The sequence below is a fragment of the Benincasa hispida genome, chromosome 7 (genome assembly GCF_009727055.1).
Source record: "Benincasa hispida cultivar B227 chromosome 7, ASM972705v1, whole genome shotgun sequence".
In the NCBI taxonomy this organism is placed as follows: domain Eukaryota; kingdom Viridiplantae; phylum Streptophyta; class Magnoliopsida; order Cucurbitales; family Cucurbitaceae; genus Benincasa; species Benincasa hispida.
Window position 1 is genome coordinate 33,505,695 of NC_052355.1, and position 20,716 is coordinate 33,526,410.

Below are 20,716 nucleotides of genomic sequence, written 5' to 3' on the forward strand. Positions count from 1 at the left end.
TTTTCCAGAAACGCGCACGCGAGGAAGAACAATCCAACAGGATCGATTCAATCTGGTTCAGCCTTATTCTGGCCAGTTTTTCCCTATCTGAAACGTTGGGGTCCGGTTTCGAGCTATTTTCACTTTGTTTGGGCCGGTTCGAAGTGTCCGGGAGTAGTTTAAGCCAGTTTTAAATTATTATTGTGATAATTTAGTTGTTTGATAGCCTAGGATGCCAAAACCGGTCCACTTTAGTGTGTTTAGTTAATTATGCATTATGAATGCATGTTTTAATTAAATTAAATTTGTTTGTGCATAAAGTATGTCATATAGATTTAAAATCCCACCATAGGATAAGCATGTTCCATGCATTGAAAGTATGTTATAAGTCTTATAATATATAGTATGCACGTATAGGATTTCATGAGAATTAATATAAGTTGTTATATTGATTTATAAAATATTTTATGTATGTTATAGGTATTGTCTAAGTTATAAGTGTTATGGAATGAATTAGAGTTTTAAAATCTATAATAAAGATAATTGCATGCTCACTTAGTGTTAACAATCACAAACTTTTTTTTAATAGTTAAAATAGGTCGACAACTTGAAAAACTAAGGTTACAAGAAAACTCACCCAGAAAGATCTTGTCTAAGGTCGGAGGTATTTAAGTCGACGGTTTACAAACACCTGCTACTTGGGATTGAGCTGGTACTTGAGTTAGATTAACCCGATTTTATGAGCATGTGTGAGCGATGTGAGGTTTTAAAGAGTTTATCACTTAGACATCGTAGAAATCCAATATAAAAGTTATACTCAGATAAGCACCTAGACTTAGGATATGTTTAATTTACCAGAAAATACGTAGTAAAAGCATACCCAAACTGTCTAGAACACTTCAGTGGGAGAAAATAGAATATATGATATATTATTTTTAGCTCTCACGTCCCAAATAGTTCACACTGTGAGATCCATGCTCCGCTTCTTGTCGCCTTGGGCGTGGCCTCCATTCGGAAAGTGTTTGCATGGGTCAATAGCAAAGTGAATAGGGGAAGTTGTTCATAGTAAGTGGGAGAAGAAATTGTGTCAACACATCCCACGGTCTCCTCCATTAGGTTGCACTGCAAGATTTCCATGTTCCATTTGCTTGTCGTTCTAGAGCGACCACCCATTCGGAGGCCGTAATATGGAAGTTGAAACAAAATTTCAAAAATGAATAGGGTCTCTCAGGTCCGTTCTCAACATTGTCTTCTCATTCGGTATCTTGTTAGGATCGATCTCTGGGATCTGAAAAAATGAGGGTTACACTTACAAGAATTACTAAGTGTTGGTAAGTTCTTGACTAAATAAGCGATAACTAAATGCTATAAGAATAAGAGTTATTCTGATATTAGTGTTTAGTCAAGAATGTCTTGGTTTAGTGAAGGAATAGTTGACTGTCCCTCTGTAGCGGTTATTTTGAATCACTGAAGTATCATTGCAAAATTAATGACTTATATGGGTACATTATTACTTTTCTAAAACCTGATGGGGTTTAATAGCAATTCACTAATAGAACTTGTTTATATTTTCAGCATGTCTTGCTCATTAGTTCAATTACTCACTTCTGAAAAATTAAACAGAGACAACTACGTAACTTGGAAATCAAATTCAAACACGATACTAGTAATCAATGATCTTAGGTTCATTTTAACAGAGAAGTGACCTCCGAATCCCGACTCGTCAACAAATTGAAATATTCGAGAATCCTATGGTAGATTGATTAGGGCTAATGATAAGTCCCAAGTCTATATCTTTGTGAGCATATCTTATGTTCTAACTAAGAAATATAAGAGCATGGTCACCGTTAAGAAGATCATGGATTTGTTACAAGCAATGTTTGGACAACCGTCCTCATTTGTCAGGTACGATGCTTTCAAATATATTTACAACTCTGCATAAAAAAAAAACCTCTGTTAGATACTATGTTCTAGATATGATGGTCCACTTTAATGTAGTGAAGGTAAATAGTGTTGTCATTGATGAGAAAAGTCAACTTAGTTTCATCATGGAGTCTCTTTCGAAGAGTTTCCTACAATCACGCATAAATGTGATGATGAACAAGATTGAGTACAATCTGACTACTCTCTTGAACGAGCTCCAAACATACCAGTCTCTTATGAAGACTAAAGGGCAAGAAGGGGAAACAAATATTGTTACCTTAAAGAAGTTCCAAAAGGGATCATCCTTAGGAACTAAGTCTGGACCCTCCACTTCAAAGAGTAAGAGTACTCAAATGGAAAAGAAGGGAAAAGGGAAAGGTAAGGCTCCTATAACCTGCAAAGGCAAGGAAGCTACAGATAAAGGAAATTGTTTCCACTGAATGAAGATGGGCACTAAAAGAGTAATTGCCTAAAATACCATACCAATAAGAAAACTAAGAAACCAAACAAGGTGAATATGATTTACTCGTTGTTGAAACATTTTTAGTGGAGAATGATAACTCTACCTGGATACTAGATTCAGGGGCCACTAACCATGTTTGCATTTCTTTTGAGGAAATTGGTTCTTAATGACAGCTTAGAAAAGGCGAGACAACTCTCAAAGTGGGAATAGGAGAGGTTGTCTCAGTTAAAGCAGTGAGAGACTTAAAGTTATTTTTTGGGGATAGATTGATTTTACAAGAAAATGTACTTTTGGTTCCAAATATGAAAATGAATCTAATATCTATCTCTTGTTAAAACAAATGTACAAAGTAACTTTTGAAGTTAATGAAGTGTTTGTTAGCTCAAGAGGTGTTCAAATTTGTTCTGCAAAGCTTGAAAACAACATATATGTGTTAAGACCAACCAAGGCAAAAGCTATTTTAAATACCAATATGTTTAAAACATCTAAAACTTAAAATAAAAGGCAAAAAGTTTCTCCTAGTATCTATCTTTGGTACTTGAGACTTGGCCACATTAATCTCAATAGGATTAGAAGATTGGTTAAGAGGGGAGTCCTAAGTTAGTTAGAAGATAACTTTTTACTTCCATGTGAATTATGTCTTGAGGGTAAGATGATCAAAAGATCTTTTACAGAAAAAATGTCTTAGAGCCAAAGAACCCTTAGAACTCGTGCATTCAGATCTCTATGGTCCGATGAATATCAAAACACGAGGAGGGGTTGAGTATTTCATCAGTTCTATTGAAGATTATTCTAGGTATGGCTATGGTTACCTAATGCATCACAAATCCGAAACCCTTAAAAAGTTTTTGGAGTATAAGGCAGAAGTTGAGAATATGTTAGGTAAAACAATTAAAACACTTTGATTAAATTGAGATGGAAAGTATATGGACTTGAGAATTTAAGACTATTTGATAGAACATGGAATCAAGTCTCAGCTCTCAGCACCTTGTATGCCTCAGAAGAATGGTGTATTGAAAATGAGAAATGATTCCCTGTTAGACATGTTTCGTTCAATAATGAGCTATGCTTAATTGCCTTATTCGTTTTGGGGATATGTCGTAGAGGCTGTTGTATTCATTTTGAACGTGGTTTTTTCAAAAAGTGTTTTTGAAACACCATATGAGTTTCGGAGAGGACGTAAAGGAAGTTTACATCACTTCAAGATTTAAGAATGCCCTGCACACGTGTTGATACAAAATTTAAAGTAATTAGAACGTTGTTCAAAATTGTGTTTAATCATAGGATATCCTAAAGAAACGAAAGGTAGTCTATTTTATGATCCTTAAGATAACAAAGTATTTTTTTCGACAAATGCTACATTCTTAGAGGAAGACCACATGAGAGATCATCAACCTCGCAGTAAACTCGTATTGAGTAAAATTTTCAAAGAAGCACAGGTAACCCAACAAGAGTTGTTGATCAAGTCGGTTCTTCAACAAAAGTTGTTGATGAAGCCAGTAATTTTGGTCAGTCACTTCTTTCTTAAGAGTTGAGAGTTCCTCAATGTAATGGGAGGTTTGTCCATTAGCCTGACCGTTACATGGATTTAACAGAAACTCAGATCGTTATACCCAATGATGGCATTGAGGATCCATTGACCTATGAACAGGCAATGAATGATGTAGACCGAGACCAATGGATCAAATTCNATACCCAATGATGGCATTGAGGATCCATTGACCTATGAACAGGCAATGAATGATGTAGACCGAGACCAATGGATCAAATTCGTCGACCTCAAAACGGAGTTTATGTACTTTAATTTGGTATGGAAACTTGTAGATCAACTGGATGGGGTAAAACTTATTGGTTGTAAATGGATCTACAAAAGAAAATGAGACTAAGTCGGTAAGGTGAAGACCTTTAAAGCTCGATTGGTGGCAAAAGGGTTATACCTAGAGAGAGATGGTGGACTATGAAGAAACCTTCTCCTTTGTTGCCATGCTAAAGTCGATTAGAATACTCTTGTCCATTGCCACATTTTATGATTATGAAATTTGAAAAAATGATGTCAAGACAGCCTTTTTGATTGGTAATCTTGAAGAGAGTATTTGCATGGCTCAACTAGAAGAGTTTTTTGAAAAGGGTCAAGAGCAAAAGGTTTGCATGCATAAATGATCCATTTATGGGTTCAAACAAGCATCTAGATCCTGAAACATAAGATTTGATACTACGATCAAATCATATGGCTTTGAATAGAATATTAACTAACCTTGTTTCTACAAGAAAATTGTCAAAACCACTATAACCTTCCTAGTATTGTATGTGAAGGAACTCGTTTTACAGAGAACCTATGAACAGAAGCGGATCGTCCAAAACTCATTTTGATTGAAACAAACATTTACAGTAAAATAGTACAAATTATGCATAATAACATAAATTACAGCATGCTTTTGAACTATAAAAGGGTATAGAGATTATACCTTTGAAGAACTCTTCTTCAAGTAAATCCTCCGTACTGTCACGAAAACAAACTCCTCGAACAGCAGAAAAACTCGAATAAAAAAGGAAGGACACTACAACTTGGTGACCTTGGTATTCTCGGGGTGAGAACTCAAGAGTGGTGGGATCTGACTATTTTTGTTAAGAGGGAGTTTAGGAATTTGCAAGAGGAAGACGATTGAAGGAATAACAAGCAATCGCATAGCAAAGTGATTCAATCGTGTAGTGGACAAAGTCTATCACATAGGCTCTGTTTTGTTTGTCATGTATCTCAGAATCGTGTAACACACATTATGGAAAAAATAAAATCATATTTTATGTATCCCAATTTGCCACAAAAACTGCTTAACCACCCATTAAGATGGTTAAAGAGAAAAATGAATTAATTATCAAATATAATTAATAATATAAATAAATATGATAACCAACTTATCATATTATATTTATAATCTATAGTTTTAATATTACATCATATACAATATAAACTATAGTTCTTTTTCTCTATTTGATGGCATTTAATATAAATCATATTTATATTAAATTTAACAACTATGAATTTTATTCATAGAAAATATATTTGAATCATATTCAAATATTCCTCCAATTAAACTATAATGTATCAAATACATTATGTCAATTATATCATATATAATTAAATTCTCTCTTATTAATTTGAACATTTCAAATTAACCCAAAAATTGATTCTCAACTAAATCTCTTTTGAGCTACCAAGTGGACCTTATGGACCTGTAGCTTGAAGCTCCAACGATACGTGAATAATTAATTAAACTCTTTAATCATATTATCTATCATCCGTTAACTGTCGGGTACTCCACTAAAGACCGACAGTTGCACTAGTCGCACTACAGATATATTTTTGTGTCCATTGGATATAACCAATCAACATTACGATGACCCTTCACAAATTGTTCGTAAGTACAGGTAGGCCAAATTACCATTTTGCCCCTATAGTTACATCTAACTCCTTAGGTACCACTTATTCCTCTAATGAACAATAGATCATAGTCCCACTAACTAAACCCTGGGCCAGGAGAGGGTGTGGCATCACATTGTTCAAGACCCAGAATCAGCCCTTAAGGGAGCAATTTATCTACTTACCCCTGCTTCGGAGAAAGAGTGAATCCCATCTTATATAGCTAAGTTCCCAGCTTCCCAATCACACGAATCCCCAAAATGGTAGGTTTGTTGAGTAGACGATCTGGCCACTCTCACCCATACAAATCAAAGGACCACTCTCATAGGCAGGAGTTCACAACTCACTCAGGATTAAGGTCATGTTACCTATGGTCATCCTAGTGGTCCGATCTTATACAAATTCCTTTGTATGGAATATCCCCGCTCGCATGTCTAATACATGAATGATCAGGTTCAGATCATTTGTAGTACTTTACATAACTCGTAACACCTACAAAGCAGGCTATACTCGTAGTGTCACTAGGATAAGGTACCCAGCCATATCCATATACTACAGACCATTTAGATGCAACTAAAATGTTTCCACATACATGTTTAAGTTACAACGATAATCTTGGATGTTAGTTTATTGGTCTATGGTTAATGCAACTACAATATCACATATTTCATAGACAAAATGAATAAAATATCAAATATTATCAATCACAGATATGTTTGTTTATACAAGGTTTATAAAATATAGGAGCTTACGAGATTTAGGGCATCAACTCCAATAGTATGTAGATGATATCCTACTTATTGGGAATGATGTAGGATTCATGACTGACGTTAAACGATTGTTAGCAATCAAATTCCAAATGGAAGATTTGGGAGAGGTTTAGTATGTTTTTAGAATCCAAATCATTCAAAATTGCAATAACAGAATGTTAGCCCTATTTCAAACATCATATATAAACAAGATGTTGTCTAGATATAAGATGCAAAATTCCAAGAGGGGTTTGCTACCTTTCAGGCATGGAATTCATCTATCGAAGGAACAATGTCTAAGAAACCTCAAGAAGTTGAGGATATGAGACGTATTCCCTATGCATCAACAGAGCCTGATGTATGTCATGTTATGTACATGAGCTAACATATGCTACGCAGTGGGAAGAGCCAGCAGGTATCAGTCCAATCCAGGATATGATCATTGAATTGCTATTAAAAATATCTTCAAGTATCTTAGGAGACTAAGGGGTTATATGCTCGTGTATGGTGCAAAAGATCTGATCCTTATAGGATACACTTACTCTGATTTTCAAACCGAGGAGCAGTGTTCACTTTAAACAGAAGAGCAGTAGTTTGGAGAAATTTAAAGCAAGGTTGTATTTCTGACTCCAGCATGGAGGCTAAGTACGTAGCTGCATGTGATGCGGAAAAGGAGGTTGTATGGCTCAAAAAGTTCTCAAACAGATCTGAAAGTGGTTTCAAATATGCATCTGGCTTTCATCCTCTATTGTGATAACAATGGCGTAGTTGCAAATTCTAGAGAACCCAAAAGCCATAAGTGCAAGAAGTACATTTAACGCAAATATCATCTCATCAAGGAGATTGTGCAACAAGGAGATGTGATCGTTAAATAGATAGCCTCGGAGCACAATATTACTGATTCGTTTACAAAGGCCCTCACGACTAAAATGTTTGAGGGTCATTTAATGAGTCTAAGACTACGAGTTATGTAAATCTAGGGCAAGTGGGAGAAGTCATAGATATGTGATACCCCAGTTTATTGTATTTTTGTTTTTTTCACTCAAGTTCAACATTATTTGTAAGTGACCCCACTGAAGTTTTAGTCTAAGTGGGAGTTTGTTGGACTTTATGTCCTAAATCTCGTGGTTTGTAAACGATAAACATATTTTATTTTACAATAATGTTATTGTTGAGGTTTATTTAGTAAAATTGTTATTGAATATGTGAATTGCATTTTTAAACCCTAAATCTAATAAACTGAGAACGCCTGGTTATAATATGAATATTTGAACTATCTGTGGAGACATAAAAGTGAACCAAGTTTGAGTGATAGCCAAAACAGTCTATATTATAGGGATAAGGTTGGGCACCTCATCTTGGGGATACTATAGATGCGGTCCACTTTTATGAATCATTCATGTGAAGACATTCGAGTGGGGGCGTCATATGCAATAAGTTTGTATAAGACCAAACCGCGAAATAGTCACTTTTTCTTTATAACGTCATTTGCTGTTAAGACTGACTATTTCAATACGATGACCCAGGTAACTCGATCTTAATCCTGAGCTAACTATGAACTCCTGTTTATTCGAGATTATCCTTTAATTTGCATAGGTGAGAGCGGCTCGAGTTCGCCGACTTAATAAGCCTACCATTTTAGGGATAAGACTAGGTAGATAGCTAGAGATGTAGTCCTTCAAGATGGAACTCACTCCTACCCGATTCTAGGGATAGTAGATAGGTTGTTCACTTAAGTGATGACTTCGGGTCTTAAACAAAGGGTCCGACCCTCACATTACTAGAGAGAGACTCGGTTTGGTGGTTGGACCACAAACCAATTGTTCATTAAAGAATCAGTGGGACTTAATGAAAAATATGTAATTAAAGGAGTAAAATTGTCATTTTGACCAAACTATAACTACGAATAATCTGTGAAGGATCGACTTATAAATCATGCTTATATCAAGTGGACAGCAATATATCTACAGTGAGAAGGTGCACATACTAAGCTATGATGAGGTGTCCTGGTAGTTAACGAATGTTGGTTAACTAGGTTAAAAAGTTTAACGGATTAATCTCGGATCGTTGGAGCTCATGATCTGTAGGTCCATTAGGTCCCTCTGCTAGCTCATATCGGACTAAACCTTAGAACAGTGTGATGAGAAAATCTGAAATGCTCAAATTTAATTGAGGAAGTAAGTGTTAATTATATTTGATATACTTGACGACTTATCATTTAATTATGAATTAAACAATATAGAGAGTTGGAAATATTTAAATATGATTTAAATATTGTACACATGAATAGGGATTCATGGCCAGGATTGGTGTAAATTTATTATTAATTTAGTATTTGATATTAAATTAATATTATTAATTAAATTGTTTAATTAATTATTTAAAATTAGTTATTAGAATTAGTTTTATTTAAAATTGATTTTAAAATTAATTTTATTAAAATTAATTATATGAATTAATTTTATTTAAAATTAAGAAAAATTCATTTAAAATTGATTTTTGAAATTTTGAAATTAAACGAATTTAGAATTAGTGGATTTTCTCCACATTGTACCTCTTTAAAACATCTCAAATCCTACTATAATTAATCCTCAATTTGCTGTCACTTTAAGGTGAATTTGTTATGCATGATTACTTCTTTAAATAGAAGAAGAAATTACTGAGATTGAAGTTGGAAAAATTGGCTTTTGAAGCTGAATTTTAACTCTCAAAACCATAGCTACAAGTTTTCTCCAACTCCATTTTCCCCTTAAAATTCATCACCATTTTGGATTCCACAATCTGTTCTAAGGTTAGAGAATCGCGGGGAAGACGCTAGCGGTGATTCACAAAGTGTTTGTGATAAAAAAAACAACCAGTGGATTGCTTCACTTGTGAGCTACATCAAGGTTTGTTTTACAAACTTTGTTTTGTAGTTTTAAATAAGCATGTTTAATCCTTAAAATTAATGTAATTAGAGTACTTTAGATTCAAATTACTTCCGCTTACTTGTTATTTAATCTAACATACAAAAGAATTAAAAAAAAAACAATAAATCATAAGTGATAATCTGGTTCCAATTTCATAATATTTGTATTTTGTAACAATTCAATAAATATGAAAGAAAAAATGTTATTTAAGATATTGTCAAATGTACAACAGGTCAAAACTACAAGCATAACAATCACAAAGTTAATATTTATTATTATCACAACTAAAAATGAAGCATCCCTCTCCCCCTCCTTTTTAAACATAAGTAGAATCACATTTACCAATCATAAATTATGATTATCACAATAACAAAATTTTCAAATTACTTAAACATAAGAAATTCTTTTCCAAATATCTTAAACAATTAAATATGAAGAAGTTCCCATTGTCACAAACATACTATACATATACTCTTAAACTAAATCAAAATGATCGTTCACCATAAGTTTTAAATCAAACTTTACTTACAAAAATTTACTTTAAATCACACTTTAATCACACAAATATTCTCCAAATTACACTTTAAACATATAAGACACTCAAAATCCAATATTAAACTTTTAAAAGCTCAACAACAAACTTCTAGTTTTGCAATAATGCAAATCAAACTTCAACAACATAAATAACTTCTATAATCATACTGTGGACATATAATAAACTAAAAATCACACTTTCATCTAACAATAAGCTCTAAATCAAACTTAAATCACACAAATAGACTCTAAAATAACACAAAATTTCTCAATAACAAAGGTTAAGCTAAAAAAACATAATGAAAAATTTTACATACCTCCAATTGCTTAATCAAAAAACAATTCAAGCTCCAACGATATTTTCTAAATAAAAAGTGAACAAAAAACTAAAAAAAGGAGATAAAACCGTAAACAAAATGAAATGAACAAGTTAAAATTGAAGAAATACCTTAAAATACAAAACCTAATAAAAGATCAAAATTGAAAAACATATGCTCCTTTCTGAAAATTGAAAGAACCACCTCCTTCCCTTGTGAAAATGGAAGAACTTGCACCCCTAAACCATCAAAATCAACATCTATATGCCCTTTGTGAAAAAAGAAAACCTAAAATGGATTTAAAGATGGTGGCAACAGGTGGAAATAAAAACTCTGTTGCCACCCACATGCCTTTTGAGTTTCTGAGTTGCGACGGAAAGATAATTCGTCCTGAATTGCGACGAAAATAAGAAATTATCGAAAGATTTAAGCGACAAAAATGTAATTTGTCGCACGAGTTGCAATGAATTGATATTTCGTCTCGAAAATTGTGACTAAATATTTTTCGTCGCTAAAAATTGTAAAGGTTTTGATCTTAATCCTACTAGGATTAAGATATAAGATTTAACCCCTTAGAATTAGTATATGACTTTTCCTAATCTCATATGAGCTAGATTAAATCATATCTTATCTTATTTTATCTTATTTTATATTATCTCGATTTATCTTATTTTATTTTTATTTTTTTAGTTTTATTCTACTAGGTCAAAATCCACTCCTCGACATACTTCGTAAATATATTTTCAAATTTCAAGCTAATTTTTTAAATTTAAAAAAAAATGTTCATTTTTTAACCTGGTAAAATTTGACCAAAGATTCCAAATATTTTTTTTAAAGAGAGATGAAAATCATAAGTAAAAAAAATAATAATAAAAAAAAAAACCATATGAGAAAATAAAAGATGATGAGAAAAACAAAGGTCCTTATTTGATAAGGACTTTATTTTGTGTTTTTGAAGTTTAATCCTCTAAATTTTCCTTACTATGATTTTCAATATTTTAATTTTTATTTGAATTTTAAAAGGAAAAACAATTTTTTTTTTAAAGTTGTTTATTTCAGCCCCATTTGATAACCATTTAATTCTTAGTTTTTGTTTTTTAAAATTAAGTCTGTTTCATTTACATTTTTTTACAATGGTTTGCATCATTATTTTTAAGTATAATAGGTTGATTCTTAGTAAAATTTTAAAAATAAAAACAACTTTTTGAAAGTTTTTTTTTTAGTTCTCAAAATTTGATTTAATTTTTTAAATCATTGGTAAAAAGTAGATAACAAAAGAAGAAATTTGGAGGTTGAAATAATGTACATAGACTTAATTTTCAAAAAACAAAAATAATAAACAAAATGGTTACTAAACGGGGTTTTAATTTTTAATATTCCTTGATTTTTTAAAATATTAAAAGTAGATATCAAAATATAAAAACTTTTAAGTGAAAATAATGTTTATAATCCTAATTTTAAAATATTAAATAAGGTCAAAACCATTATCAAATGGAATTTCGAATTTCATTTCTATCTCCTTCGAATAACTTTAAGGTTGGAGTTTAGATAACTTTACCCTACAAAACAAAAACAACTTCTAAACCAATGCAATTAACACTTTTAATTAATTAAAACAAAATAACCAAAAGAGTTTGACAATAAATCAACAACAAATGAGTATAGTTAAACATTCGTGAAGTACAAATTATTGACTAAGAGATCAAATATTCTAATTTCTCATTTCACATATTATTGAACTTAAAAAGCTCTACAACAACTTTTTGTACTAAAATGTAAATGTCAATTCTTTTTTCCTAATTGAAAATCATGAGATAACTAACAACTTTAAAAATTAAGGCTTCAAAATATCCCTAAACTTTACAATTTGTGTCAAAAATATCCTTGAACTTTCAAAGATTTCAAAAATACCCTCAAACTTCCAATTGAGTTAACAAAATGTCCTTGTTGTTAGTTTTGAATGAAAACAATTAATTTTTTTTTTTAAAAGAAAAATACCTAAACTTTCAAAAAATTTAAAAATCCTAATAAACTTTAAAAAAATGTTAAAAAAATATCTTGAGAAGTGTAAGAATTAAAAAATAATAATAATTAGAATTTTGTGAATTTTGGTATGTTTTAAGGGGAGATCTCAATTTTAGAATTTTATAAGATTTCGTGGGATTTTATGTTTTAATTTAAAATTTTGGTTTTTATTATGAATGGTGAGAAGTGTAAGAATTAAAAATAAATAAATAGAAGAAAAATGAAAGTATCCATATATATTTAAAAAAAATGAGAATGTTGATATAATTTATTTTAAAGTTGGTTCTTTTCAAACTCAAGAAAATTTCAAATAAATTATAGAAACAATTTTAAAAGGTATTTTTTTTGTTGAAATTTTGGAGTTACTTTGTAATGAGTTAATAACAGTTTCTGTTCATATAATAATTGTGAGGATATTTTTTATTTTTTTAAGTTTGAAGATATTAACTTTTAAAAGTTTAAAGATACTTTTAACACAAAATTTTAGTGATTTTCATCTAATGTTTTTGAATTCCTCTTAAAAGTTTAAGGTAGTCTTGAAATTTCGAAAGTTCGGAAATATTTTTTACATAAATTCATGGACAACTTTTTATAATTTAGCATAAAATTAATGCAGTTTTAAGAAATAAAAGAAATTGTATTTCAATTTCTAAAATTGTGATAAAACATACATTGAAAATGTGCTCTAAATGAAATAGCAAGAAACTTTGAAAATGGGAAAAGTTTTGGGAAAAGGAGAGGAATTGATATGACATGTTGTCCTCTTTCGTACGCAACTTGCTTTGGTGGCTGCCAACACAATAATATATACGTATTAAAGATCCATTGATATAAATATTAATATCAATATATATATATATATAAGTTAGTTTTAGAGAAAAAAGAAAACAACATAATTATCATTTAAATAATTATCAATGTTATATCGATATATCTATAAAATTGAAATTTTAATATTAATATTTTGATCTTCGATATTCATATTATCAGTATATAAATTTTCTCTTATCTATATATAAGGAGTTCTTAGAAGCTTAGTATTAGTATTCAAATTTCAAATTTTATGTCTACTTCATCCCTAACAAATTATTGAACTCTTATTTTTATATTTGATATATTCAAGTTTCAATTTTATATTTTTAATAGATTTTTTAACTTTAAATTTTATGTTTATTATAGCTATCAAGTTTTAACTTTTTGTCTAATAATTTAACACAAAAGTAAAAGTTTAAAATTTCACCGAACATAATATTTAAATATGTGTTTGTGTGGGATATCATTTGATTGTTTAAAATTTCAAATAGGTTAAAGTTAGGAATCTATCTAACATAAAATTGAAAGTCGAGTACAATATTTAGAGTTTAATGTCTATTAATTTGTTAAATATTTAATTACTAGACATCTTAAGATCAAAATTTGTATGAGATAAAAAGATACTAAAAAAATTGTTAAAAAAGAAAACCGTCTAATCATATATTTTGTATGCTACAAGTAGTTTAGATAATGGAATGGTATAAAGGTGTCCCTACCTAAATTCTAAAATAGCTCAATGGATGGGTAAACAGTAAACACTTTGGTGTAATTTAACCTTTTGAGAAAAACCTGACCTGAGGGAAACTGTGGCCAGTACCTTAAAAAAAATATAATAATAAAATCATTTTAGCTATTAGGGAGAAACTAACGACTAAATTAGAGGTGTTCAAATAATTTAACAATCTGAATAATTTGAACTAAATTTTTTAAACTTTAGATTAGATTGGATTAAATTTTTTATATTTATTTGGGTTCAGTTGGATTTTGAGTTACATTTTTTAAATTTCGAATTGATCTAATTCAACCCGAATTTATAATAATAATGATAATATTATATATGTAATATATATAATAACTTATAAGTGGTGGGGATGGGGAGGGAATCCTTGCCCTGTCTCTAACCCTGACCCTGTCCCTTGATTTTTTTATTATTTTTTTTTTGTTATTTATATATGTGAAAGGTAGGGGAAAAAAACACTAAAACATATTAATTATACACCTATGGTAGATTATATATATTAGAAAAACTATTTAAAACAATAGCTTAAAAAAATAAAAAAATAATAAAGAAAACTTAGCTACTGTTTTAAAGTTGATTTTTGTAAATTTTAATTTTCTAATGTAATAAATTAATTTTGTTTCTAAATTTATAATAAAAGTATTAAGATATACTTTTTCCTAAATTATTCATCTAAACAAATATAATAATAAGAATATAAATTTTAAATAATAAATAAATGTGGAAATTTTTCCCCACGAAGACCCGTATCTTCGAACGTGGTTCCCTGACCCCAACCCCGACTCTTCAAAATGAGGAATGGAGTGGATACGGGGATTAAAAATCGTCACGGGACAGGGATAGGGGCTGCATCCCTAGCCTCGTCTCATCCTGTTGCCATCCCTATATACATCAAAGTTTCGGTTGTGTACATTCGAGTTGATTTCAATTCTTTGACCTTTTTGTTAAAAGAAAAAAAAAAAAATCAAATATCCATTTTTGACATCTCACATCCCAACCCAACAACCCCACCCAACCCGACTTGAATTATTATGTTTGTTCATAGCAACCATTTATCTCTCCTCCTTGATAATCTCTTAAAAACAAAAAAGAAATCTTTATCGTTGAGTGAAAATTGGAAAATATACTTTAATGGTATTTCCGTCTCCTCGCATTTTAAATATTTTGTTAAATATAATGTTTAACTATTTTTCAAAAGGGTAATCACAATCAATAACACTTATATAACTAATACTTAAAAGTATGCAACAATTTTAAAAAATTATAAATATAAGAAAATTTATGAAGTATAGACTCTATTTATTATTCATAAATCCCTATCAGTGATAGAACCTATTACTGATCCTATAGCGATATAGTAAAGACTCCGAGAGCTGAATATAAATTTTACCATATTCACAGATTGGTTTAGATTGTACTATATATCTGTAATATTTTGGATCAAATTTAGCCATTTTTCGACTTGAACTTCATAGCTTTAGCCATTTCTCTGGTTGGCCCAAAACCTAAAATAGCTTGGGCCTTACGGCCCAATAAAAACTTCCAGCCCAGCCAGGAATGAGAGAACTAAAACTCTGTAGGGTGGAGTTTCTTTCAAACAAATGTTATTTCTTTACCGTCGTCGTCTCTGAAACATCAAACAAAGAGATGTGGCGCTCCATTGACGCCCATCTGAGGTCCGTACGCCTCCTTCCAAATCTCTCTGCTCATTCTTCTTCTTCTTCTTCTCCTTCATCTTCAGCCTCTTCTCTGTTCTCTTCCGGCCGTTCATTTTTTGCTCGTTCAAGTTCAACCTTCCTCTCGCCTGTACCGAAGCCTCACTCGGTTACTCTCCCTAAAACCCTAGGATTGCGTGCTACCATTAATTGTTTATCGAGTGTTTCGTGTTTTGGCCTTGGAATTCAACGCTTCGGAGGATCGAATTGCGGTGTGTTGGTGTTGGCGAAGTGCATTACTTCTTCAGTGCACACGTTGGAGTGGAATGAACCAGTGTTGTGTTCGGAGGTTGGAGATGGTGGTTTTCGAAGTGTTGGGGAAGGAATTAGTGACGGTGAAGGGGATGAAGTCGAGGAGGATTCTAGACCGTCTATTCCTGTCAGAGCTTATTTCTTCTCCACTAGGTTGCAATTTCTTTCATTCTTGCTGTTTTATTGCCTGGATGCTCAAGTGTGTTTGATTTTTCATTCAATGAAAAGAAATTCACGTTCCTTGTCATTCTATTTTGATTGAACTGTGTTGCATTACGGAAAGTGTCTGTGAACTTTGGCTCTGATATTCCGTAATTCAATCCTAACTCCTAAGGTTGTGGCCTTTTGGTCTACATTTTCCCCTTCACCTTTTGCTGTTCTAGATGACTATATATTTTCATTGTTTTTTTAATGGTTTTGGGATGATAAAAGGTAAACTAAAGATTTTCATAAAGTTTAAGTCATCACATGGGGATTTGTATACTATGTTTCTGATAATGTTTTCCATTCCAATTTTTTTCTTTGATTCAGTGTGGATTTGAGGAGCTTGGTGGATCAGAATAAACGTAACTTTATCCCGCCATCATCTCGTATGACTAATTATGTAGTCCTTAAGTTTGGGGATCTATGTAATGTGAACGTAAGTTTTCTTTATGGTGGACTATTATTCATGATTAGTTGGATGAGTACACTTTGAAGACCTTTTTCATTTTTTTCCTCCTTTCAGACTCATGGCGCCAGCATAAGTGGAAGTGATTGCTGTTTCATGGTAGTTTTTCAATATGGCTCTATAGTGCTGTTTAACGTTCGTGAACATGAGGTTGATGGGTATTTGAAAATTGTAGAGAAACATGCATCCGGATTGCTGCCTGAAATGAGAAAGGATGGTAAGGAATCCGAATGTATTTTAATACGGATTTGTTTCTACTTCATTTATTATATATGTTATTGTTGGTGATGGCTGTAGTGATATATAAATTAAAGCACTAAGGTTTCAAATTCATTTATCAGAAATGGGAGTAAGAAAGGAGGAGATAAGCCATCCTCCCTTCCTAGAACCATTTATAAGAAATGGCCCCTCCTAAGTTGATTAGAATGTTAGAGTAGTTTCTTAAAAAATATCAACGAGAGGTACTTTGACTAGATGTAATATGCCGTACACAATTTAAAAGATTTTCAAAATAATTATGTCTATCTTGAAAAGTTATACGTTCCTTTCTGTTCCAATTGATTAAAAGTAGCCTTGACAACATTGCTTCATGACGTTCTTGCTGCCTTTTTATTATGTTTCCTGCTTTACTTCTTGCAGTTCCTTTAGGCTTTATGCCCTGCTATTTTGTTGGTGTATTTTATTAAAAATACTGTAGTGGACATGTATATTTGTCTGAATGTCAAGTTGTATGAGTTTGTAGAGTATGAGGTTAGAGAGAAGCCAGCCTTAAATACATGGATGGAAGGGGGATTGGACTACATAATGCTGCAATACTTGAATATTGATGGCATACGTACCATAGGTAGTGTTCTTGGTCAGAGTATTGCTCTTGATTACTATGGGCGACAGGTAGTTACCTTATCTGACTATACATATTTATGCTGATTAATGTTGATATTTGGCATGATCCAACCATACTCTTAAACATTTGCTTCAAAGGTTGATGGGATGGTTGCGGAATTCACTGACATCAACCGTGAAATGGAAGCAACTGGGAAGTTTAAAATGAAGAGAAAGAAACTCTTCCAGTTGGTGGGAAAGGCGAATTCAAATCTTGCTGATGTCATTCTCAAGCTTGGACTTTTTGAGAGGTAAGTAATTTCCTGCAGTAAATAATTCGTTTGTTATATGTATAGAATTTTATTATTTACCTGCACAAGAGACAAATGTACTTTTATATGATTGACCAAGAAGAAAAATAGCTTTTCAAGTGGTAATGTTATGTTGTTTGCTTGGCTAGTATCACTTTTTAGTGCTGCTCTTGGCTTCTTGTTTTGGAGTTGTCATTTTATACCGATTCTCGTTCTTGTACTGCTTTCTATTAGGGTGTTGATATAACATTAAATTTACTTTCACCTATCAGCTTAAGCTTTTGGGTCAATCAATGATTTAACATAATGTAAGAATAGGAAGTTCTATGTTCAATGTCCTTTCGGCCCCAAACTTTACACTGGGAAGTGTTATTCATATTCCCTAATACTTACTCCTTGAGTTGTTGCTTGTGGATATTACAACACTGTTAAAACTTGAAAACTGATTCTATTCTGCGAACAATTCCCTCTCTCCATTAGCAACATATGTATGATCTGCGCACTTGTTAGTGTGCATACTGTTTCTTTTTGCTTATCCTGATTCCTGTATAGAATCTAATTCTTTTTCTTCCTTTTATCAGATCTGACATTGCGTGGAAGGATGCAAAATATGCTCAAATATGGGAATATCTCAGAGACGAGTTTGAGTTAACACAGAGATTTGCAAGTCTGGATTTCAAATTGAAGTTTGTGGAGGTAGTACCATCTGCTTAAGATGAGAATATGTGCCTCTTGATTCTTTTTCTGTCGATATTTTCATATAAAATCATTTTGAACTCCACCCAATGACTTTATATTCCCTCCTTTTTTCAGCATAATATTCGCTTCCTACAAGAGATTCTGCAAAACAGGAAATCAGATTTTTTGGAATGGCTGATCATTGCATTGATCGGTGCAGAAATTTTACTCTCACTTTATGACATTATTCATAGATCAGCTGCTAATCTTTAGCACTGTTTGCTTCCTGATCCTTGGAGTTGGAACTGGGTAGTTTTAGCTTCCTGTATCGAGCTACGCATATCGCCACTGCAATTTATACAATGTACATAGCTATGTAAATTTGGAAAATTCTGCCATACGACTCCGATAATTTAAAATTTTAATTTATCCGAGTCGCTCTCTAAGGATGCAGAGTGCTTATAGAGTATTTTAAACAGTTTTACAATTATTTGTTGAAGAAATGGATCTCAGCCTTGTCTTCTTATTTCCTTCCTGTTCATCATTCATTTGACTGATTAGAAGATATTTGAAGTTACAACTTGATTTTGAATGAAAGCATTTAGGTCTTCTTTTTTTATTTTTTTATTTTTTAAAAAATGGGAATGAACTATGTTAGCAAGAGAAATGCTCACTCTGATCCATTTGTAGTTTAAAACACCTAATATAAACCCAATCCATTTTTCGGCTCATTTTTTTATATGCTTTTTTGTCAGTATGATTCAATAATCCTGATTTTTTAGGCAAATATTGTCTAATGGTCAGTAAAGCTTCAATAATTGTACCCATGGGATTGTTTTCAGTTATTTTAATATTGTCAAGTTTGTATAATCAACGTTGAAGTTAGAGGTTCGATTTTTTCTCTCCACATATTGTAAAAATATATATATTGTTCTTGCTCAATTTCTCTCTTTATTTCTTTTCATATTAGTGGTTTTCGCTCATGAAGTTGATTGGAAAAAAAATAATAAAATAAATAATAAGGTTAAATTATAAGTTTAGTGGCTAAAGTTTGGTTTGAGTTTATTTAGATTTGAATTTTTAAAAGTGTTTTATAAGTTTCCAAAGTTTCAATTTTGTGTTTAATAATAAGTTTGGAGTAATTTCAAATTTTTAATAATTAATTGTTCTATTAGATATAAAGAGATATAAATTTAATTTTTATGTTTAATGAAATTCTAAAGGTTTATTTGATAATCATTTGGTTTTTTAAAAGTATGCTTGTCTTTTTACAATTTTTTTTTATCGTGATCTTTTTTATCTATATGAAATAAACAATTGAATTCTTAATCAAATTTTGAAAACTAAAATAAGTTTTAAGTACTATTTTTTCTAAGTTCTCAAAAATTGGGTTAATTTCTGAAAATACTCCATAACAAAATAAAGAAATCAATAGGTGGAAGTATTATTTATAAATTTAATATTTAAAAATTAAAACAAAAACAAAAGAACAAAATGGTTGTTATAGGAGTTGGATATGTAATTTTTACTAAATAGAAATAAACTTCCAAGTTTAAAACCCAAATTTGTAAGTTATTGAAAAATAAATCTTAATTTTGAAATTAAAATTAAAATTGGATAATTGGGTGATACTTTCATTTTGTAGGTATGAAATGCATTCTTAGTTGGAATTTTGTATTTATTTATGAAAGTTCTATTGTTGTCTCTATTTTTATAGCATTCTGTCAAAAGACTATTCAAACAAAATGCTCTGTTAAGGATGTTTGTTTCTCATTTGCACGAAATGGCAAAAAGATACTTTAAATGTTATAATTTTCTTTCATATGCTTTTTTCCTCGAAATTGTTTTGTTTTGTTTTTTTAAAACAAATTTTATGAAATAAAATATTTGGTCAATTTTAAAGGAAGTATATGTTTAAGTAGAATTAACTATCAAACGCCGGAGTTATTATTAACATAATTCAATTGATATAATACATGTACTTTTGATCAAGAAATTAGAGGTTTGAATTTTTCACTCTACATATTTGTTGAACTCAAAACAATAATAATAATAGTAATAATAACGATAATATCAATCGGGGAGATATAAGTGAGACTTAATTAGGATTTACATATTACTTCAAGTGTAATCATATCAATATCAATGATGTATTTGTTTGGTGTCTTAGGGTGTATTTAGATTGATTTTCTAAGTGTTCAAATAAATATTTCTAAATGTAAAAAAGTTGTTTATAAATCCATAGAAAATCAATTCAAACGGTTTTTTTTCTTTGTTTTTGTTTGTTTTTTACCTGTGCAGTAAAAAAAAAAATAGAAATATTAAGTCTGATAATAAAAGTTAAGATAAATATTTGTACCCAAATGGAGAAGGATGACGGGACACCAAACAAGTTCATT

General features: G+C 31.0%; 1 protein-coding gene across 1 annotated transcript; it reads left to right on the forward strand.

Annotated features, from left to right (window-relative positions):
* The first annotated feature begins 15,458 nt into the window (after window positions 1-15,458).
* LOC120080856 lies at window positions 15,459-18,845 on the forward strand. Its single transcript, XM_039035509.1, has 7 exons — window positions 15,459-15,989; window positions 16,368-16,476; window positions 16,564-16,723; window positions 17,249-17,397; window positions 17,488-17,639; window positions 18,221-18,335; window positions 18,453-18,845. The coding sequence occupies exons 1-7, from the start codon at window positions 15,517-15,519 to the stop codon at window positions 18,588-18,590; spliced, it is 1,296 nt and encodes a 431-aa protein (XP_038891437.1). The 5' UTR covers window positions 15,459-15,516; the 3' UTR covers window positions 18,591-18,845.
* Window positions 18,846-20,716: the final 1,871 nt, after the last annotated feature.